The 24,330-nt window shown below is 36.8% G+C and overlaps 1 protein-coding gene across 4 annotated transcripts in view; it reads left to right on the forward strand.

Annotated features, from left to right (window-relative positions):
* The window catches only part of fam131ba (family with sequence similarity 131 member Ba), a 51,134-nt gene that overhangs the window by 15,580 nt on the left and 11,224 nt on the right, over positions 1-24,330 (forward strand). For 2 of the 4 annotated variants that reach the window (XM_051664504.1, XM_051664505.1), the window contains exons 2-5: positions 4,915-4,952; positions 12,828-12,863; positions 19,026-19,128; positions 23,514-23,732. In XM_051664504.1, the coding sequence (XP_051520464.1) occupies positions 4,915-4,952; positions 12,828-12,863; positions 19,026-19,128; positions 23,514-23,732 (396 nt within the window). The remainder of the gene's footprint in view (positions 1-4,914; positions 4,953-12,827; positions 12,864-19,025; positions 19,129-23,513; positions 23,733-24,330) is intronic. The other 2 variants (XM_051664506.1, XM_051664507.1) reach the window with 1 other exon arrangement.

The raw sequence follows: 24,330 nt of genomic DNA on the forward strand, positions 1-24,330 counted from the left end.
ACCAGGAAGTAATCGTGTTCACATAATCGATGATGAGCACGATTCGGGGGATCCATTTTTTCCCGACTGAGATTACAGTTTTACTCCACTAATGGTTAGGTTTAGGGTAAACGTACTGTGTGACTGTGCTTTCTCTCAAGTCAAGTCAATTACTTTTTATTTGTATAGCGCTCTTCACAGTACATATTGTTCCAAAGTAGCTTTAAATAATATCATGCTGTAACGTCTAATGTTTTAAATGTCTTGAAGTCTTTGTGACTCTGTTCCCTCTCTGAGCCTGTGCTCTCTTTCTGGATCTCTTTCTGTCTTTTCAGTCTATTAATGTCTTGCTTCTTTTGTCTTCCATTTTTATGTTATACCACTTTGCATAGATCTCTTTCCTTCATTCATGCATTCAGTCTTTCTCATCCTCTTTGTCAACATCTTCCTTTTCCCTTCCCCCTCCTTCCTGTATGTTTTTGGCTCAGTACTGGAGGTGAGTCAGCCTCTTAGACTTCTCTCCTAATCATCATTCTTTTTCACTTTCTTTTACTTACTCTTTCACTGTCCCTCTCTTTTGCTGCTGAATGAAATTTCAAAGATGGATGATGGTTGCTAAAGGTTCTAGGCCACAAGATCTGTCAAGCCTGATTGTGCCATGGTCCGGTGGTTGGTTTTTGGCAATGCAGATCCTTGTGATGTGATCAGACACCATCAGCCTAGGAATCTTCTTCCTATTCCTATTCCTTGACCTAACCTAAGCATTGTGCATTGACATTAGCTTTTATCCTCATCACATGCATATTGTTTATCCTTTATTGTCTCTCTCGCTCTCTTTCCTTTACCTCAGGCTCCAGGCCTCATAATGCTCAGTGTCACACTCAGATATAAATGTAGTTGGGCAGGATAAACAGTGCAGTGGCCATGGGGCGTTTAGTGACCTTGGATGTGATGGTTTATCTTTCACGTCTCTTGGGATTTTCTCAATGTGTTTTCCTGCATGAGTGAAAGCATTTTGTCTGTAACAACATCAGGGTTATGCAACAGTTATGGTTCCTGACAGCTGGATAAGATCTTTTTCATCTCTCTGTCTGTCTGTCCATCTATCTATCTACAGTTGAAGTCAGAAGTTTACATATACTTAGCCAAATACATTTAAACTCAGTTTTTCACAATTCCTGACATTTAATTGTAGAAAACCTTCCCTGTCTTAGGTCAGTTAGGATCAGTACTTTATTTTAAGAATGTGAAATGTCAGAATAATAGTAGAGAGAATGAATTATTTCATTCATCACATTCCCAGTGAGTCAGAAGTTTACATACACTTTACATACACTTTGTTAGTATTTGGTAGCATTGCCTTTAAATTGTTTATCTTGAGTCAAAAGTTTTGGTTAGCCTTCCACAAGCTTCTCACAATAAGTTGCTGGAATTTTGTCCCATTCCTCCAAACAGAACTGGTGTAACGGAGTCAGGTTTGTACGCCTCCTTACTCACACATGCTTTTTCAGTTCTGCCCGCAAATGTTCTATCGGACTGAGGTCAGGGCTTTATGATGGCCACTCCAATACCTTGACTTTGTTGTCCTTAAGCCATTTAGCCACAACTTTGGAGGTATGCTTGGGGTCATTGTCCATTTGGAAGACCCATTTGTGACAGAGCTTTAACTTCCTGGCTGATGTCTTGAGATGTTGCTTCAATATCTCCACATAATTTTCCTTCCTCATGATCCCATCTATTTTGTGAAGTGCACCAGTCTCTCCTGCAGTAAAGCACCCCCACAACATGATGCTGCCACCCCCATGCTTCACGGTTGGGATGGTGTTCTTCCGCTTGCAAACCTCACCCTTTTTCCTCCAAACATAACGATGGTCATTAAGGCCAAACAGTCAAATATTTGTTTCATCAGACCAGAGGACATTTCTCGAAAAAGTAAGATCTTTGTCCCCATGTTCACTTGCAAACTGTAGTCTGGCTTTTTATGGCAGTTGTGGAGCAGTGGCTTCTTCCTTACTGAGTAGCCTTTCAGGTTATGTCGATATAGGACTAGTTTTTACTGTGGATATAGATACTTGTCTACCTGTTTCCTCAAGCATCTTCACAAGGTCCTTTGATGTTGTTCTGGGATTGATTTGCACTTTTCGCACCAAACTATGTTCATCTCTAGGAGACAGAATGCGTCTCCTTCCTGAGTGGTATGATGGCTGCGTGGTCCCATGGTGTTTATACTTGCATACTATTGTTTGTACAGATGAACGTGGTACCTTCAGGCATTTGGAAATTGCTCCTAAGGATGAACCAGATTTGTGGAAGTCCACAATTTTTGTGGACTTCCTGATTTCTTTTGATTTTCCCATGATGTCAAGCAAAGAGGCACTGAGTTTGAAGGTAGGCCTTAAAATACTTCCACAGGTACACCTCCAGTTGACTCCAATTAGCCAATTAGCCTATCAGAAGCTAATTGGCTAATTGCGTAAAGGCTTGACATCATTTACTGGAATTTTCCAAGTTGCTTAAAGGCACAGTTAACTTAGTATATGTAAACTTCTATCTATCTATCTATCTGTCTGTCTGTCTGTCTGTCATTTATTAATGCAAAAAGCAAAAATTGCAGTGAGAGTAAAGCACTTATAATGGAAGTGAATGGGGCCAATCCATTAACGCTAAAATACACATTAAAAAGTATAGCCACAAGATGTAAACATTATACATGTAAACATGATTTTGGTGGGATAAAATGTAAACATGATTTTTCTGTGATAAAATCACTTACTAACCTGTGTAAAGTTCTATACAATATTAGAACTTTGTTGTCATGATAATGAAACCTTCTAATCCCAGAATTTAATAAAGTTTACACAGATAAGGTTAGTAAGCAATTTTATTACGCTAAAATCAAGCTAACAAATATAATGCTTTGTGGCAATATTTTTTCATCCATTCATCCATCCATCGGATGGTTTGGTTCTCATCCTCTGTCCTGTACTTCTGGCTGTCTCCGTAATTGATTATGAGTAGATCTGTTTTACCTTAACTCACTTTATCTGTCTTTCTCTGTTACTCCTCACTCTCCCTCATTGCTCTCCTATGAGCTCTGTATGGCTCTATCTGTCTCTCCAGAGTGGGTTAGGTTGATTGAGGAAATGGCCCTGAGGCCCAAAGGTTCTGCTGTACTTACAGAGAGATAGATAGAGAGAGAGAGAGACCAGCAATTAAAAGACACACACTCGCACACACACACACACACACACACATACCATATGCATTGGATGCAATTAATGCATCCTAAGATCCAAATGAGTTTTGAGTGAGAAAAAAAAAAACAAAACAAAAAAACAAGAGCTGCAGGTAGAACAAGGACTGGTACACTCTGTTTTGATGTGATTAGCCCGATTACAATATTGTTATTGTATTGCGTCAACATTTTATGATTGCTGTAAATGAGTTTAATGAATCAAGCCTTAGCTCGACTCAATTTCAATGATACTGAGCTGAATTAAATAAAGCTAAATTGAATCAAGAGAGACAAGGGAGTGAGAGAGCGCATGCACTTCAGCTAGACATCATCCGTGGTTGAATTTGGTAATGAACATTGAAGGAATAGTTCAACCAAAAAAAAAATTCAGTCACCATTTACTCACCCTCATGTTGTTCTAAAATCATTTCTTTCCTATTGCAGAAAACAAAAGAAGATGTTAGGCAGAATGACCGCCTCAGTCAGCATTCACTTTCATTGTATGAAAAAGAGATGCAATGAAAGTGAATGGTGACTGAGGCTGCTATTTTTGAGTTAGTTGTCCCAGTGTGATGAGATTGATGGGTCACAAGTCTTGTCATAGACAGCAGGAGAAAAACAATGCAAATGTTTAAATGCAACTGACCATAAAATGCATAGTTACTGTAAAGTAAATAAAAAATAAATAAATAAATAAAAGGAGAAAACGCTTTCCATATCTTTTGTTGTTGATGTTCAGTCAAATTCTGTGGCATTCTGTTCATCATAATATGAAGAATTAATGTTGAATTTTAAGCACATTTCTGTTTACTTTTGTATGATAATCAATACTGGCACTGTTTTGGCTCACCATTTGATGTCCAATGTAATATTTGGGTCCTGAAGCAAAACCAGTTGAGAATCAATGTGCTTGATGATTGTTTCTATTTGATATAGTTAATTGATTGCTTGGTGCTTGGTTTTGAGTAATGTTCGAGTCTTGTCATGAAACAGTAATGATTCATTTATTGCCGTGTCTTAAAAACACTGTCATTATGGCACAATATTATAACTTGTTCAGGTCTGTGTTTGTGCAGCCTCTAATGTTACAGGGCATTTTTTCCAGGCACATCATTCAAAATGTTATTGCGAACTGGGTTATGTGTCATTTCTAGTTTGTCATGTGGAATGAGTCATTGTAAACACAAACAACATCAACATTTATTTCATAATCAAAATGATGTCGAAGTCATGCAGATGATCACAAATATCGAGGAAGCACAAGCACACAAAATAGAACATGAGCTTAATAAATAAGATTTTAATATTTAAAGATTTCTCTTTGCTTCTTAATAGCCCAATTTCTTCAAAGCCCTTTATTCTTCTAGCATGTGCTTCTTTGAATGCTATTAAATTCAGAATCTCCTGGAAGCCTATTCTTGAAATACAAATGTACAATTATTAGCATAACTGCATCATACTGTGCAATCACTAAATGTTTTTATAAGTTTATTGGAGTGATGAGATCTAAAAGAGTGATGAAACAAATCTCTTTCTCCACAGAGTGCTGGCAGTTTTGAATGGATAATTAATCTAATTTTAGGTCTTTGTGTGAATGTCAGCAGAAAATATAGTGAAGAGCTGTCAGTTTGACTTATTCAGTAAAGCTTGCATAAGCCACATGCCTATTCCCGCATCTCTCTGTTTCTGTATCCCTGCAGCGGCGGATGCAGTTCCCGTACGAAAAGATGGGGAGCAGGTAAGTTAAACTACAGTGCTTTGCATATTTAAGATTTGCTTTGAAACCGTCCCATTTTGTTGGCTTAAGACCTGATGGCTTTAAGTATCACATTTAATTGACGTCCTTGTGCTGCATTTCTGTCTAAAACTGTTACATACACCATTTTATTGGCTTCAGTGCTGACTTTTGTGTTTAATGGCACTTTAAAGACCCCATGATATCAAAATTAGAGTTATGTGGCTTTTAGTGCATGTCTATTAGCTTTGAAGCTAACTCATATGCTAGTGTACTCCTAAAGTTGACAAAATGAACTTTTAACAGATATATGCATTTCAAATTTGTAGGCTTTTGGTGCGTTTAAGTCATGTCGGAGCATATTTATGAGATAAGGGAAACTCTGGATTTTCTTTGAACCCCATCTTTCCAAGTTTGGGGGTTTGTCAATTAAAGAATCATGGTGGGAGCAAATTGGTTTCGGACATAATTCTGATTTACTTGTGAATTTTGACTGTATAGTTTAATTTGTTTGCATTTTTGAACTGTTGCTTAAGAATTGCGATAAAGCTTGCTAAAAAATATGACTTATTTAGCTGGTTTATGAGGCGACATGCTCGTGCAACAAAACTACATATCCCATAATTATACGTCACCGCATAAGAATGATAAAATAGATAGATAAAGCATCAATTACTCACCAAATACACAGCTTTGCTCTTCATTTTGTTTTTAGCATTGTGCTAAAAATGCTTCCTGTCTTTGTCTTTTAGTGAGCAAGATAAAGAAATATGAAATTGCAAAACAGGTCTATGACAGGTTTTGACTAAAATAATTTTAATGCACAGCATATTGCATCGTAATTACGAATTCTGACATTGTAAGTACAAAATTCCCAGGAGGACTTGAACGCAGCATTTCTCTTCAGGAAGAATATAACCGAAATATTCATGACTCATCTTGCACTACACAGATTTTAGTCCAATCATATGCTCTCTAGAATGAGAATGTCCCTTCCCTTAATACCACCTGAAACAGACTAGCAAGCAGCAAATCATGTAGGCCTATAGCTGTAATGTAACTAAATCTATTGGCTGTTTTACAAATGTCCAATTCAATTGGTAATACATCAACAAAGGAAAGAAAACTGTGCTTGTCAAGCCATTTCATGGGGTCTTTAAGTATCTAAATGAAGTCCATCCAACAGTGTTACATCCACCATTTTATTTTGCTTAAGCGCTGACATTTGTGCCTCATGGCACTTTAATGAAGTCTTTAGCTTCCATGAAGACCTCCTACACTTGACGCATGTCATACCACCCCGTAGTGCTAAATGTGGGAGAATCCATTCAGTCCAGAGCCTTGATGATGAGTTTGAGAAGACTCTATATTAGATGTCTCACCAAGGCCACAAGAGCTGGAACCCAGAGCCCGGCTATTACCGAACAGTATTGCAGTATAACAGGTCTCTCTCCTGGGAAGACATTGCCTCATTCGTCTTCTCCATTTGCTACCCGTGTTCCTGTCCTACTCAAGGGCAGCAACTCCTGGCTTGCTGCTTTACTCATACACGGATGAATTTGGCTCATAATCTACCATTTTGGATTCTGGGATCCTTCCAAGCCAAATGGAGTGCTTTATATCTCAATGCTGCATAATAAAGCCAAGCCAAGGGGGTGATGTCATCCACGGCGTAGCAGTAATTTTAAAAGTGTGGGGGACACAGATGTAAGTAGGTGGCTCACACAAACCCAACACTTACAGTGCAGTATTAATATTTTATAGTATATATTAATATATAGCTATAAGTATTATATTAATATATAAGAGTTATATACTTGTATTTTAAAGATTCAAGTATTGCAAATTAATTGCAAAATTTTGTAAAATTAGCTGCAAAAATAAAGGGCATGAATAAATGAATTAATCAATAATGACAATTGTGTATGTGCACAATTTTATTTTCTACTCTGTGCTTGTACATTGTGGGATTTAAATTTAATACAAGTGGCTCGAGTGTTTTGACTACATTAACCAAATTCGTTCAGATCCATTTAATGATTCAGTGACCATTTCTGGTGATGCCAGAAGGTGATGGTAACAGATGAGTGTCTTGTGTGAAATGAGTTAGTCACAGAATCAACATTCATAAGAAAATTGTAATCCTTTAAAATTTGTATGTCTACAGACCTACAAAGAGACTTCAGTAGAGGTTTTAAGCATTATAAGAACAAAAAAAAATCTATACATTTTGTGAGCTGCTGAGCATGACTTTTATCAAAAGACAACAATAATAGTCTTATAATAATTATGAGTTTCAAAAACGTCAGTACGTTTTCATGTATAAAACACGTGTCTACAGTATATATTGACTTCAGTAAAATGCATGTGTTCTAAGAACACTGGAGATCGGTCTTTTTTCCTACAGTTTGTCGACTGCACACCATCACAGAGGTAAAAAACAGGAGCTAATATCAAAAATAGCTTTACATATTTAACACAGATCAGATCTGCTTAAATTGGCATAAAAGAACCAATCAAAATATTACCTCTCAAGCATAATGTGTCCCCCATGTCCCCCGTGGCTGCTACGCCCTTGATGTCATCTCACTGAAGCTGTTGTACTTGAAATAATATCTGTGCATGCATGCTTTTGTGTTAGTGTGCATGTGTAAAAGAGCTGCACTTGAGGGCAGTTGCCAGTTACCAAAATGACAATGGGACTAATAAATGAAACATTTTATGTTCCCTAGCAATGGAAAGCACTCAGATATGTGTTGGTAGTTGCTATGTAGCAGCTAAAGGGCTGGAACATCTTAACATCAGCCCTAAATGGTTTGAATCAGGTCTTGGCTGGTCTAAACTGGTCTCCCAGCCTGGCCAAGCCAATGTTCAGCTGGTTTAGCTGGTCAGAAGGCAGTACCTCAAAAACCCAGTTAACTAAATCCTCACCATGATTAGTAAAAGTTGTCATTATATGCAACCAGTTACTCAAAAATAGTAATCCACTGCAAATTACTAATCACATCTTAAAATTTTAATCAGAAAACTCTACTTATAAGTAACTTTCTGGATAATTTTCATAGAAAATTAATATCTACATTTCCCCCTTGTTAATTTTCACTGTTCCCAATTAGACACAATCAGACATACATATGAAAATAATTCAAGTTTTAAATGTATTCTACATAAATAATATCATTCTAGAAATATGCATAACCTACGTAATGTACTGAAAAGCAATTAACTTAAATGAAAGTCAGTAACTGTAATCTGATTACAATAATTTAAACGATACTTTTTACTAAAAGTAATCAGATTACAGAAACTAATTACTTTATAATCAGATTACACCCAATACTGATTGCAACAAGGAAAACACAATTGTTTTACACAATGTCCTCTTTAAAGTGTGTGTCAAAGGTTTTAATTACTTCATTGCTAGGTGTAGAATAAAATTAATTATATGTTGTTAATTTACACCTTTCAGCAGAAAAATCGTGGGTGGCTTTCATAATTATAAGTCAAATAATTTGAAAAAAGGGCCCAACGGAAAGGTTTATACAACAGAGGTCATAGAGACTAAGATGGTAAACAAATCTATCGACCCTGAAGAACCTCCCCAACTTTTCCAGTAGCCTGTAGAGCATTTCCTGGGTGCAGACTTTTGCCCCACACCAACCCCATTCTGACACTGACCTCCATTTGACCTTTAATATTGATCATCCTCTTAATGAACGGCTCTTGCTGTTCGCTCAGACACACACTGTGCGGGGTGCAATGTAAATGCGATCGATCGCTCGCTGTGAGTATGTTTGGGTTGGCTAGGATTACTTATTCTAGTGCTACTCATCAAAGTTGCCCTCGTCTCTTTTAGCTATTGTTGTTCTAGTCAAGTACAAAGACTCCTGATTCAGACATTAACACTAAGTAGTGCTTCATTTGTGAGTATTTGACACCATTGTCTTCATATTAGCAATTTGGCTGTTAAGAAGTAACAAAACCAACATATCATGACAAGGGGGCTTACAAAGAAATGGGTGGGTGTTTCTAGAACTTTGGGCACTTTTATGTCCCATGGGTTGATTTGTATTAAAACAAACATAATTTTGCAACCTGGTCTCCAAGAATGACATTACTACACCTAAATTTGTTCAAAATTATTTTTACGTTGCTCATTGTATGTAACGTGGCACTTTCCTTGTAAAATAAACTTGAAAGGCACTACAGCAGTGACTTTTATTCACTTTCACACAAATCACGGATAAAACAGCAGAATATCAGTTCATAAACACTTGCTTTTCACTCTATTCCTCACACGATACTATCTTATGACATCAAAACACTAACTATAGTGCATGACTTGTTAGGCGACACAGTTGGATTACATAACTACATTTACAAGTTTATTCGAATGTGATCAAGTTGTGGGGTAGCTCAAACTTGCAATGCAAAGGACCGGAGATGAATCCTGGAGAGCATGCAAGTCGACACGTGAGCCTAAAGTGTCATAGAAGCACCACAATGTCATGACATTTCACCTCGTAACTGCTGAGATATGAGTAAAGAACCATACAATGTCATTTTGCAAATACTGTATGTCGCCACTGTCACATAACTTTCATTAAATCAGGCGGTGACTTTTATTAAAACCTTCTTTTGTTCAATGAAGATCACATTAAAACTCTTGGAAACTTTTTCCACGCTTTCATTATTTATTTTAGTTTCTTTGTAAATGCTTTATATGTATAACTTTTATTGTTTTGTCCCAGACCAAAGCTTTTAATCAGAAAATATGAAAATCCATCATAAAAATATTATTACATTTTTGAAAACTATGACAATCTAAACAAAGAGTGAAATAATCATAACCATTTTCAATATTTAAAGCTGAAGTGTGTAATTTCTCTGCAACAACAAACAGATAGTCCCACCCCAAATCTCACACCATTGGTTTGTGTCAATATTGTTGTCGGGCTGGACCGGTCGATCAAAACAAATTACATTCCTACGTTTCGAATCAAGGTGCAATTTTGTCAAATTATGCAAAAAGTGTGAAACTATTATTTCATTGTGTGTATTTAGGATACATGAGATGCAAGCTATAAAATTAGCCTTAGTTAATTCCAAAAAAGTAATTTCCATCACAGAATGCTATTAAAAACAATACATAATAATTGACCCTTTGCTAAGCTCCACCCCCTTTAGTTACGGTTGCTCCTTCTGACAAGCTCTGTAGAACTCCCCATTGGAATGAATGGGAGAATGCCATGAACGACGTGGTTTCTGCCAAAATATGATCATATATGGAATGGATAATATTTTTATGTGGGCTGGTATGAAGAGTGACATTGTAAAGCATACTTATCTGAAGTTTTTTGTAAAAGAAATTGTTAAATTACATAGTAATTTGATTAAAAACTGTAGAGACTGTGAATCAGAATCAAGGCAAATGATTATTACAGTCACTTGAAAAGAGAAAAACTTCATTTAATATCAATTACACATCTAATAACATTAGCGTAAATGAACAGAGCTGTTTATAACATCTCATAACACACTCATTTTGATGCTGTTTATTTACTATCGCTTTTACTATGACTTGAATCAACACATAAATGAATTAATGTTCAGTTATTAGCTTTAATTTACCTTGGAGCAAATGTAGGTGTCGTTGCAGATGTTATATGTTCATTTTGGAATGAGGGTTTTCACAGTTAAATCCATAACATGCTCTTCTCCAGATTTTTTTAAAGATTCTTTTTAAAAAAGAAAGAAAAACACTGCGGCTATCCTCTCTGGGTAACTCGTGACACTATTACAAATGACCCGGCAACAACGTGTTGTACATTTTTTTAATATTTTGATAAAATCCTGCTTAAAAGTACTCATGCACACGTAGGCCCTCGTTGGAAAATAGCAAATGTGTGTCAGAGTAATGGAGGCAGGGCAACCGTTGCTAAGACAGGATTGGTCAGATGCGCTTTTAAGGCGGGGCTTAGCGAAGGGTCAGTTTGAGTTGAGGTGGAAATAATGTGATAGAAATGTTCATGACACTACATATTCACCTTTTTCCTGAATGCGGAAGTGTTCCACGATTCGACTGTTTTCAGTTTCCGGTCTCCAGTGTTTTCGCTCACAACGGCTTATATTCTTAGTGGGTAATGTAATGTTTAAGGTATTACATTTGTAAAATTTGTAAAAAAAAAAAAAAAAACATGCTGATACTACACAGAATCGAGATGACCATTTTTTTTTAGACAGTGCCTCACCTGAGTGTGTAGTTGACATGAAGCGATGGTCCGAGGTTAGTTACGTTGATATCATTAATTAATGCATGTAGTGGTATATACACTGTTAGAGTTTATATACGCTCAGGGGTTAAATTGGGATTTCGGAGAATGGGGGAACCCTAAAATCAGATTCCCCACACACACAAAACCCCACACACAATAAATAAATAAATACATTTTCATTTTTTAAAGAATAGTTTTAACAAAATACATGAGTGTCTAAATATGGATTTATTAAAAGGCCTGTATGGTATGTAATTCATAGAAGAAGCCTGCTCTTTCAGATTAATCCGTTTTACTAGGATTCTGTTTTACTGGGATAAGATTTGTCATGTCATTATTCAACTGAATTGTAAAAATAATTACATGGAATATTCGGTTTAGTATTTTTCACTAGATGACAGCTGGGACAAGTTACCTTCTTCTTGCCCTAGGTAGGGGGCCAACATGCTAAACTTAGGGTAAGATGGGGGACACCCATCTGGCACTAAATCTCATTTCATTACCTTTATTGAATAATCTAATTTGTTTTCAATGGAAAATAGTGATCTGTGACATTCTGAATTAAGATGGCCCCTTTTCATAATTCTTAATTTTGTGCTATGACAACAAAATTAGCAAATGTTTCTATTTATTACCCTTGATAATATGTTAGATGATATGTTGTTTAAATTGTATATATGTTACAATTTAAAAGTAAATGAACATTGTTCTTAAGGGGGGCATCTTACCCCATCTTACCCTATATCTAATTAGCCTATGATACAATTTAAATACTCATTGTTCTTAACGGGGAAAAACACTTTCTACACAACAACTTTTTACTCAACATATTGTAATATAATTTTTAATGAAAACATTTGCATTAAAATTATAAAAGAGTTTAAAATAGATACATTTCCACTTGCTACCACTTTGTATTTGCTAGAAAACATTTAGTTAAAGACAAAAACAAACAAAAATAAAAACTGAATCAATAAAAATGGAGGACACACATAAAGATACACATAACAGTGAAACCTTTTACAGTGTGTTGGTCGAGTGGTTTTTTTGATCTTGAGTTGTATGGTATTTTTATCTATGTTGATGTCGCTTTTGATGCGACTGAATCAGGTTTCAAATGGAACAGAATGTGTCAAATGGATCAAACAAAAAACGCATAGGAGAACACAAGAAATGGAATGGACTGACAAACAAGCATTTTTTGTATGGAATCGAAGGTGCCCAATTTAACCCCTGTAACACTTTATAACACTGTTGTGGACAAATTAACTAGTGAAAGTGTGAAAATGATATTCCAAATTAGTTCGAATTTCTAAATGTATACATGGTCAAAATTGCCCGTAGCTGAAGAAACAAAAATTAACGGTGTCTTGGTTTGTGAAAAAGTTCATAACAGATGTACAGTGTCTTGCCTTCTTCCTCTGTTCTCTGTTGGTTTCGCTTGTTGTTTTTTCAGATCTAGTGTTCTGTACTTGGCTTGATATTCGCCTTCTGTTGTTTACGGCTAACTCAAATCATTCTTTCACTCTTTTCTTCTCTGTTCTCTTCCCTTTCACTGTATCGCCACCACCTATTCCCCAATTGTTATCTGCTTTGCCTGTAGCATGGACGTGCCGAGTTTTCCTGGGAAGGAATCAATGTAAGTCTGGTATTGACCTTTCCCTGTCATACCTTCTCTCTCAGCTGTTCTCTTCTCATTTTTTTGTTTTTTTGTTTTTTGTTTATTTGTGGGATTATGAGATGTTTTTAATCGATATGAACATCTGTTCTCTCTATCATTTCACTAACTTTGTAACTCACTGGGCATATCTAGCAAATGTCTTAAATGGAAAAAACAAAAACAAAGCCAGCAGATTATGACAGGTACAAAACTGATATTATGAAGATAAATGTCACAACTCCATGATGGTTAAAAAGAAAATGAAACAGCCAGATGGTAAATATGGGAGGAAAAAAAATGGCTGAAAATAGACTTTAAGATAAGGAAAGGTTTACATTAATATTAACTGGAAATCACACAGGCCTACTTAAAGCTGACGTGTGTAATATTTTGATGCCAAAATACTTTCTTCTACCCCAGCTTAATATGCTGAGAAAACTAAGCAATTTGAAGGTTGATTTCCCATAAAAGTGTAACACTATGGCTGTGTGAATGATGCTATTTAAAACATTCCTTTGTTTGTATGGACATCCCAACCAGAAAACATTGCAACACTGGCTCAGCCAGTGGTGGGAGTTTGGGGCGGGACTATCTGTTTTAACTGACCAATGGAAAACAAAGGGAGTGTTTGAAACAATCATTATTTTGCTATTCCTTTTGGTGATGCTAGTGGCAAAGAAATGACACACTTAAAATCTCTGCAGTGACTCGACCATTTATCATCCTTTTCTCTTGGGGTTTGCGCTGTGCGTCAGCTGTCTTTGGTGGGACACGTCATGTTATCTGATATTTGGACAGTTTTAGTGACTTGTAGGTAAAGAAGTGATGATAACACAAAGTGGTTCACACGGTGTTAGTTACATCAGTTCACTTAAAAAAAAGAAGAAAATGACAGGTAACACCACCTTAAGAGCTGAATCAGGTGAAGTGGATTTTACAGATACAACTTTGTCACTGCTTTTGTCACTTCAAAAGTTGACATTCTCCAAATAAGTTCTGCCTGAATGAATCAATATTTATAAAATGTAATGTTTGTGCTCTAAATTCTGATTGGTGCACCATATTTTAAGTAACTGATATACTGTATGCACTCAATCGCAACAGTAAACTACCTACAGTCAGGCTAATGAATCGTACTTGGCAAAATAATTATTGAATGTCTACTGCAAGAAAATGTTTGTCATGTTTTCCTGTAAAAACGTCTGAACATCATTAAATCAAGATAAATTCACATGAAAAGCAAAACTGCAAAAGATATTAGGGCTTGTTTTCAGAGAATCTATCTTGAATATAAATGTATTGGTAACAATTTACAGTAAGGTTGTATTCATTAACATTAACTAACAGTTAACATGAACTAACACTGAACAATACTTTTTCAGCACTTATTAATCTTGGTTCATTTCAGTCATAAACCAATGCATTTTTAAAAGTTAAGTTGTAGGTTATATATAGTAACATTGCAACATTTCAGCTTCAATACAAGTTTAGCTCAATCAACATCATTTGTGGCAAAATTACAAATTTAGACTCGTCCCTCCTTCTTTGAAAATAAAATAAACAAATAGGCTTGGACATGGGGCAATCCGCAAACGCTAAAATTAAAAGAAAAAAGTATAGCCACTAGACACAAACAATATGCTTGTTAACATGATGTTAGAGTTAAAACATTGATTACTAACCTTTTCTGTGTAAAATTATATCCAGTTTTACAACTTTGTTGCCATGACAATGTATCGCTGTAAACCCTAAAACCTTACAATGATGATTTAAACAACTTTACAGCTCAAATTATACACAAGTTTTAACAGAAGAATTAATGTAAGGGCTTTTATAAAGTTATAAGCTTCACATTTCTGCCTTTAAACACTCCAGAGATTGGCCCCACTCACTTCCATTGTAAGTGCCTCAATGTAACTAGATTTTTGCTTGCTTTAAAGAAAAGGAGGGACGATTATAAATTAATTTTTGTTGAAATCACTAATAAGTAATTAAAAGTAATAAGCCTGTTAAAGGATTTTTGTTGTTTTTACAGTATTATTACTGTATTTCCAGCTGCAATTCACTGTAGATACCATTTACAGTATGTTGCCATCAATTTGGTTGTTTTTACAGTATTATTGCTGTATTTTCCACCGTGCCTTACTGTAGAAACTGTTTACAGTATGTTAATGTCAAACTGCGCTTTATTCTTTAGGAAAAAATGAGCGGGAAAATAATTACAGTAATTTACTTTTAAATTGCATGAGAACCTGTACATACACAATTTAGAGGAGAAATTTGTGTTATTATTCAGTGATCTGTTATCAAAAAGACGAAAACCCGGAGATGTCTTCTCTGCATTGGACTTATTCATACAATCGCATATAAAAGTAGAACTGTTACTGTATGGGAATACACCTGGCAACCTATGGATGTTAAGCCTGAACTCGACTCCTCGTCACTTCAGCCTTGAGAGGAGCAGAAGCAAAGTGATCCCTTTACGACAGAACCAGGTGAGCACCAAAAATCGCACAAAACATCTTTTAGCAGTGTATAATATATATATATATTATGTGCGCAATTCGTTGAATGCCCCATTTTTTACATTTGATGTGCTTCAGAGTTAATCCGGCCACTTTATTTGACCCTTCCATCTAAAATAAATGTATGTTATGTACAAATATAACATGTGTAAATGTTTTGCTCTGAATTTTATTCAATATGTATGTAAGTAACTTCTATCTCTGTCCTTTCTGAATGATGCACAACCTTGGTTGTTGAGAGTGTATTCTCTCCCTTGTAGCTTAAATGTCATGTTGATATAAAAACAAGAGTCAAGTCATTTTTATTTGTATAGCACCTTTCACAACACACATCGTTTCAAAGCAGCTTTACAGAAAATCATGCATTAACAGAAAATGAAACCGTAATATATATAAAGTCTTAGAGTCATCATTGTGTAGTTTGATTAAAAACAATTATGAAGTGTGTATAAAAATAAGTAATTAGATAATAATTGTATTTAGAAACCCAGTGAGCAAGCCAAAGGTGACTGTGGCAAGGAACACAAAACTCCATAAGATGTTGGTTAATGGAGAAAAATAACATTGGGAGAAACCAGGCTCACTGTGGGGGCCAGTTCCCCTCTGGCTAACAGCATGAATATAATGCCAATATTACTTATTTATGTGCAGTGCAAGTCATGGTTTAAAATGATTAAACTAAGTAAGTGTTAAGGACCAGTGTTTATACAAAGATTTGGTAAGAACTGTAAGATTAATGATTAATTTCTTTGAAGTTCATCCTGGAATAACTGCAGAAGTTCATATAGATGCATTATCCTTTGTAAGTTGGCTGATGAAGGCTTTTGTTTGCAATTTATTGATAGTCTATGTATTCCATTTCAAGAGTGTAGTCCATCATTAGACCAAGGTGATGCAGGCCGAGATCAGTGAGGTGCTTCCAGTGGCGGGCCATGCGTTTAAAGTCTAGGCCTTCAGTGCGATTCATGCCATTAAGAAGACACAGTTTCACAATGAATGACACCCTGTGCCTTTGGGCATCATACATTATGTCGCAGCTAACTAATAATACCAATTGACATTTTAAAAACACGTCCACGCACGAAAGCCAGAACTTGAAACGACATTTAATGCTCAAGCAAGCCTAATCTTAACTGCAGCATGACTGTTTTGTGAAATGAACGTCTTCTAAACAGACATTCAAAAATCATCATTTTTCATATGAATCTACCAAGGAAGTCTATAATACCTGGAAAAATCTATCTAATAATATTTGCGATTTAAATGTTCCTTGCAATAAATTTCGTTTTGTCAGGGTACACGGTTATGCTGCATTCCATTCAAGTTGGATGTGGGATATTCCTACTTGATATCTCTGACCATAAATGTATTCCATTCCCTGATATTCGGAACTGCAAAGCTCCTGTTAGCTTAGCAGGGGTTTGACTCTCAGTAGAGATAAACCCAACTGATAAACAATGCTGCAGCGCTAGCATTTGTGCTTCATGTGTACGATTATCAAAAGAGATTATAATGTTTTATACACCTGTTTCTGCAGGCGTTTGTTAAACAAGCTTTATTATCATGTAATGTGGAAACAAACTCATTTATCGATATTACTTAATAAAGTGAATGTTTATCACTTTGTATATCTCCCTGAGTATCGACGTTTGTGTGAAATCATGCCCTGCATCTCGGCGAAATCGGAGTTCAGAATTTCTGCATGAGCCTACAAGTTGTAATTCTGACTTCAAGATGCATTCCATTGCACTTTTCCTAGTAGGAAGTTGTCAAATCCGACTTTCCGAGTTGAATGGAACGCAGCACTACTTTTCAAAACTTGATCCGACACTGAATGCTCAAGCAGCCTAATTTACACTTTAATTTAAATTCCTGCTGTTGCTATAACAATGCAAAACGCACTTACCAATTCACTTGAAGTAAAAATCAGTCCTCCTTTCCTGTTTAATAAATTAAGTAATCACACGGTCATGCAGAACATCTCCTGTTTTTAAATCCATAAGGATCTCTTTCTCAATGGCAATAACAGCAGTGATGACAGCCGACTCATCAGACAGCTTGATCTTACTGTTTTCGCTCTTGAATTACGTCACTTAAAGTGTGATTGTGTCACTCAGGCCAGCTAGAAGGCCTCGACCGGGAATATCCTAAAGATCACACCCACCAAGAAAAAATAAATCAATCTGATTGGCTGATGAATCTGACAATCTGACTTTAGTTGCCCATTCATTTGCACTGTTGAGGGATTCTGAAGAAATTCTGAAGTCCTGACGCAGTGGAGCTCAAACTCACGTGCAGCTCTGGGCATGAGATTTGTGAAACAGTTGTCACACTTTGCTTGTAAGCATCAAGGAATAAATTCTGACTGGATAAACTTTTAAATTTTCTCTATTTGTTTGTAGATTAATTAAGAGTGGAAAGCAATTAAAAATACATAGGCAAAAAGGTGACTGAGAAAGGATGAAAAATATTTTATTTAATAATTTATGATTTTATAATAAAAAAAGTATTATAATAAAAAATGTTTTTTAATATAATAAAAATAAATATTATGTTTATATTTATAGGTTCACTGACCTCCACTAGCGTTCAGATGTGGGTGTCTAACTCATTAACCTTCTCCATCAGCCTGACTAATTCCTTAAACTTATCACATGTGAATCCCTCATTGCTGATGGAAGAAGCTATAGTAAACATGCGACATGCAATGTAGGAAGAAATAACATGAGCAGATACCATAACTTACCGCAATTGTTTGTTTGTTGTTGTTGTTCCTGAGCAGCGAGGGTTTGAGATCAATGTGAATCCCTCACACAATTGTTTGTTGTTATGGTTGTTCTTGATAAGTGGTGCTTTGAGATCGATGCAAGCTGAAGTTACATGATTTTAATTGATTTTTTGTATTTTTGTTCTCTAGGTCTGGACAAGCAAAGAATTAGAGAGTGTTCTTTCAGTCATTTGGACATCTGGTGAACTTAATATTGAAGTTTTTGAATGGACTTTTATGTGTGTTGTCATAATTTACATTTATGAGTAACATTTATGTGATATTTGAGTTATCACTGTGTAATAAATGTGTTTGCAAAAAGGCCTCAATTGTTTCATTCTTTTTTAACTTGTAATAGATAGAAGTTAGTTACTTTAACTCTGTAAGCTAAAACTGTGCTTTACTGTGGTTAGTTCTACGGTATGGACACTGCAATTTAATATACAACAATTACCGTAATTAATTTTAATGTACAGCTAATATACTGTATTTTAATATACATCATACAAACAACTACCGTAATTCATTTTACAGTACAGCACATATTGTAAATCATTATACAGCTTGCTGTAAACTACTGTAGATAGTTTTGCAGTAATTTTAATGTTGTATGGATAACAGCAGCTTGCTGACTATTTGTTGACAGTAAGTTACTGTTCATTTTATGTCAGATTTTTTAAAGTGTGTGTTACAATCATTTCCAAGGCTTTCATTGATTTTTATTCCCTTCATTTTGCTGCTTTTCTGATCTGTCTTTCTTTCACCTTTTCTCTTTCTTTTTGCTTTCTCTTTCTTTTTCTTTCTTTCTCTCTTTTCTTTCTTTCTATCATTTTTCTTTCTTTCTTTCAGCTGTCCATGGAGGACACCACCTCCATCTTGCCAGGTCTGAAGCGGAACTCCAACGCCTATGGGATTGGAGCTCTGGCTAAGTCCTCTCTGACAGGTGTGTCAGGTGTGTGTTTGTCCCGGTAGCTGGTAACCGACCCCCATGTTGGCTCCAGTGGAGGAGATGTTGATTGGAGCCAACATGGCTGCCCCTGTGGGTCCCCCTCCCTTTCCAGTTTCACCACCTGCCTCCATTAATTAGTGCTTGTCAATGGCCTCTTTGGCCATTGATGAAATCCCCCAGTCAGATCCAACAAGAGTTCCCAAAACAGCTGATGTAAGTGCACTATCCATCTTCACTAGCTTGCAGCTGGGAACTGTCTTTCGGTGCAAATCCAGTGAACTGTGTATTGTAGTGTGTTTTGAGGTTATGTTCAGTGTATTTACCGGTGTTCTTTTGTGCCGTTGTTGGTCGATACTGTGTTGTGCTGTTATTTTTGTGGACACTTATGGATGCTGCTCATTATCACAGCAGGTTGCCGGAGATGTAGGTATCTGAATATCTTTCAGCTTCATGCAGGGTCAGGCATTAAGGCGGGCTCAGGGCAATAATTCCACCAAAAGTGACAAAAATGCTCTTGAAATACTAAATAAAGGGAATAAAAAGTGGGCCAGTTATTAATTTCTCTGTTTTGCATTTATTACATCTGATAGTTAATGCTTGATGTTCTGTTCTATACTTACTTAATATTCTATTCTAGGCCTAGACATACATATTAGCATGTAAAATATGAGTTGATGTTGATTTATTTTTATTGGTAAGAGGAGTCACGGTCCTGTCATTCTGTCAGTCTGGGTTTTTGTTTGGCAGGACCGTGACATCATCGATCTATGCCTGTCTTGTATTTCGTTTTTTGTCTTTGTGTGAGCGCACGGCTTCAGTTGTTATTTCCCTGCCGTGCGCTTCTCGGTTGGTCTCATGTTTCATGTTCAGAGCATGGTGTCTGGATCCTGACTTCCCTGTCTGGTTTGGTTTTGGTTGGTATTGGGATCCGGACAGGCATGCTCCATGTTCTGTCTGTTATTGGCGTGAGTACATAGCACTTATGTAATTTTGGCAGCATGCACTCACGTCAATCGTTTATGTGTGTCTCTCACAACCACGGACGTGGTTCTTGATGCGTTTGCATTGCGCTGCACGCCCAGGTCTTGAGCTGTCTTCACGTTGTGCTGAGATTCAGTCACTTCAGTCTGAGATGTCGGGTTTGTGTGTGGCCGAAAACACACACACACACCGTACATGCTACCACAGCAAAATAACCATATAAACAAAGACATTGGTTAAAGTAAATCGGTTAAGAACGTCAAACGATGTCTATAATATTCTACATTTATTTAAATTTCAGTTGAAAAGCTCCCTCGTCTCCACTGCACTTACACATGCTCACACACATACATATGCATGCGTATACACACACACACACACACATACATACACAGACTCGTTTCGTGACCAACAAATACTGACCACCCCCTGCGACTTGATCAATACAACAGTTTCTATTATCCGAAATAACTTTTAATATGTGAAACTTTTTATGTTTCAATGTCTTTTGCCCTAATCAGCCTCACATAGCTATAATGGAAAGCACTGCGCTGCCCCTCCCTCTCTCTTTCGCTTGTGCACGCACACACACACATGCAGGCACACACACACACACACACGCATGCACTACCTTGTTACTCCTATGCCGAAAAGCAGCACATTCTCCGTTGCTAGTTCTAACGTGACGTTTACGAACTAGCAATGAAGGCTTGAGCTATATCAACGTTAGATACACTTGATCAATACAATAGTTTCTATATTATCTGCGGGAAACACCCTCGTGCTCTCCCTCCCCCTCTCTTAAGTGATCACACATGTGGACACACATACATAGTATATGCATTAAGCACACACTTACTCGAGATCAAGAAATAGAGCCATCATGTCAGTCACTAGCGTCTCAGTAGGGTTAAAAACAGTTGTTAAGGTTTACATCGCAAATATGGCAACACTTGCTGCTGAAAAATCCTCCGTTGCTAGTTCTGAATTGACGTTTTCGAACTAGCAACAAAGGCTTGAGCTGTATCAGAGCAAGACGCTGAATCCATGGCGGAAGAAAGTAGTTCCACTCACAAGAGTGTTTTAGGTACGAAAACCAGAAAATGTCTTGAGATAAAACCCTGAACGATGTATTAAGGTGTGATAACCATGGTATAAGCGGAATAATTGACTCTGGCCCGTTGAATTATTGAAAAATAATACACACCTGAGGTGGTAATGCGGTCACGATGCACAGTGGAGCTGAACCTTGGGTGTGCATTATTTTTCAATATTTCATCGGGCCGGAGTCAATTATTCCTTACTGATTTCCTTCCCTATTTTAGTCTCCTCATGTGTGCTGTCCAGTGCCAGTTCATCTTGTTTCTTGTCCATTTCGGTGTTGTTCGTGTCTCTGTTCCTAGTCTATTCTGGTTGGTTCTGTATCCAGCCCGTCTACCCCAGCCTTCCGCCCCAGCCAAGCTTCAGTGGGCTCCAAGCCTGGATTGTGTTTTTCCCCTATGGGGTAGTTTTTGTTTGGTTTTGTTTATTTTTGTAAAAATAATTCCTTTTGTTTTTTCACTGTGCATTTGGGTCCTGCCTCTGATTGTGACAAGAGGTACCAGTTTTCAATTTAACTACCCTGCTGAAAAAGGCCTCTTAGAGAAGTGTAAGCTGGTTTGCTGGTCTTAGCTGATTTAAGATGGTCTTAACTGGTTTAAGATAGTCTCCAGCCTTGTCAAATTGGTGCTCAGCAAGTTTGGCTTGGAAAAAGTGTCCAAAACCCTTCTTAAAACAGCATGATCTGGCTGGGAGACCAGCTAAGACCATCAAACCAGCTTAGGTTGGTTTAAGATTTTTTTTTTTCAGCAGGGCATTCAGATGAGAATTTGTTAATGAAATGCTTGAAGTTAAGTTTTTGACAAATGATGACAGTATATTTTTATATGGTGAGAATAAAATGCCCTCATAAAAGTGAAAAATGCCCCTGAAAATCCAGGGGGCAAATATAGGGATATTTCACTCCAAAATGAGAATTCTCTCATCATTTACTCACCCTCAGCCTTCCCAGATGTGCATGACTGTCTTTCTTCAGCAGAACACAAAGATTTTTAGAAGAATATCTCAGCTCTGTAGGTCCATACAATGCAAGTGAATGGGTGCCAAATTTTGAAGCTCCAAAAAGCACATAAAGCCATCATAAAAGTAATCCATAAAACTCTAGTGGATTAATTAATGTCTTCTGAAACAAAACGCTAGGTGTGTGTAAAGAACAGATCAATATTTAAAACATTATATATTAATTATTTATTATTATTATTTTTTTAACTAAAAATTCATGAGGGTAAAGTCACATAGCCTCTTGTAACTTAAGCATGTTGGCAAGTTCACGCGAGAACTGGCATGTGAATTACAAAAAATATGGAAGCGCAGTGTTATTTATAACAGAGGAACATAGATATTCATACATAGATGCCTCATTCGGCTGGTTTGGATATGTCAACTGCGGAGCCAACTTGGAACATTAAACAAGGAGAGCTGTTTGAATGCAAGTGAATGGAGGAGATGCCTCATACTGAGCTCCTTGCTCAGACCGCTGAATAAATTGCTTTTGTGTGGAAACAGTATAGCGGTTCATAGGAACAACTGCTAATAAGGGATCTGCGTATGAATATCTATGCAGAGGAGGCTTTCATGCTAATGTCATGCTAGAGGCAGTTTGAACTACACCCTTGTCAATGAGCTGGCTGGAAAGGAATATTAAAAGTAAAAAAAGTTAAAAATATTACTCTATTTCTTACACACACTGTGTCCACTGGAGTTGTATGGATTAATTTTATGATGGTTATATTTGCTTTTATAGCTTAAAAAATTTGGCACTCATTCACTTGCATTTTATTGACCTACATAGGGTCTTCTAATATTCTTCTAAAAATCTTCATTTGTGTTCTGCTGAAGACAGACAGTCATACACATCTGAGATGGCATGAGGTTGAGTAAATGATGAGAGAATTTTCCTTTTTGGGTGAACACTCATAAAAGCTAATGAATCTCCTGTAATTTATTACTTTTCTGAATAATGTGTTTGAATTCTAAAGATGGCCAGCCAATCAGTTCTCCCTCACTGCTTATATGGAAATCGATCAAATCAACAGGTCGTGACAGACTCTGGTAGCTTTCAAAGTCTCCCTCATTCATAAATCACTCATTCAGTCGCTATCATCCAAAGTGGCTGGCACTAGTTTTAGAATGTGACCTGTGTGCATATATAAGTCACAAGTTTAACTTTGTCCTGAAAGAGGCAAAACAAAAGACACACATCCCATAATGCACGGCCTGGCTGCATTCATTTCGCCCCTTTCTGCAGCTTCATAGAGGCCCTATAGAACTCCATATACAGACAGTAACTTGTATTTGTTTCACTTTAGGGGTTACAAGATCGATGAAGGACAAAGTGACCAAGCCCACTGCCATGGCTCAGGGCCGTGTGGCCCATATGATTGAGTGGCAGAGCTGGGGCAAACCATCAGCAGGGCCGGAGGGGGGAGCGGGTCGCTCCAATCTTAATCGCGAGAGGGAGAGACGGCTTGAAAATGATGCCTATAGTGACTTGAGTGATGGGGAAAAAGAGGCACGAATGGCAGCAGGTGGGATGATTGATTTAAAATGTTGAAATTAATAAAACTGTACATGGGTAAGCAAGTGTGGTCCATCAGATGCATTAAAATCACATACAATTTATTAGAATTGCCAATAAGAAGTATTCATTCCCTTTTGACTTTTGTAGAGCGCAACAGTCTGGTTCCAGAAGTAGAAATCACACTCTCTTTTTTTTTAATTGTTGAAATAATTATTAAAGCTAACTTACAAACCTTTAAAAAAGAGCTACCATGAGCTCCAAGGTTGTTAATCAGTAGTTTTTGCTTCTATTAAAGCCATCAGTATGCATTATTTTAGCTTACAAATCATGTTTAATAGCGGAATGGTGGAATGGGGTAGGTGTTTTCCATTGCCCGTTGGGCTCTCTGATGTATTTATATTTCCCTTTTGGTAGGTCATCACGGGTACTCTCTCACCTCGGCTCCAAGGGTGGCTGCCCACGCTGCCCTCCCTGTAGTTACGCCACTGTTTCATGGGATTTTAGTTTATTCCCTTGTTTAAGATGTTATGTACACAGTCTTTGTTGTTTTGACTGATTTTCAAATACATTTTTGCTTCAAATCAAAGTTTTTACTTTTATGAATT

This window comes from Myxocyprinus asiaticus, chromosome 30 (genome assembly GCF_019703515.2).
Source record: "Myxocyprinus asiaticus isolate MX2 ecotype Aquarium Trade chromosome 30, UBuf_Myxa_2, whole genome shotgun sequence".
Classification (NCBI taxonomy): Eukaryota; Metazoa; Chordata; class Actinopteri; order Cypriniformes; family Catostomidae; genus Myxocyprinus; species Myxocyprinus asiaticus.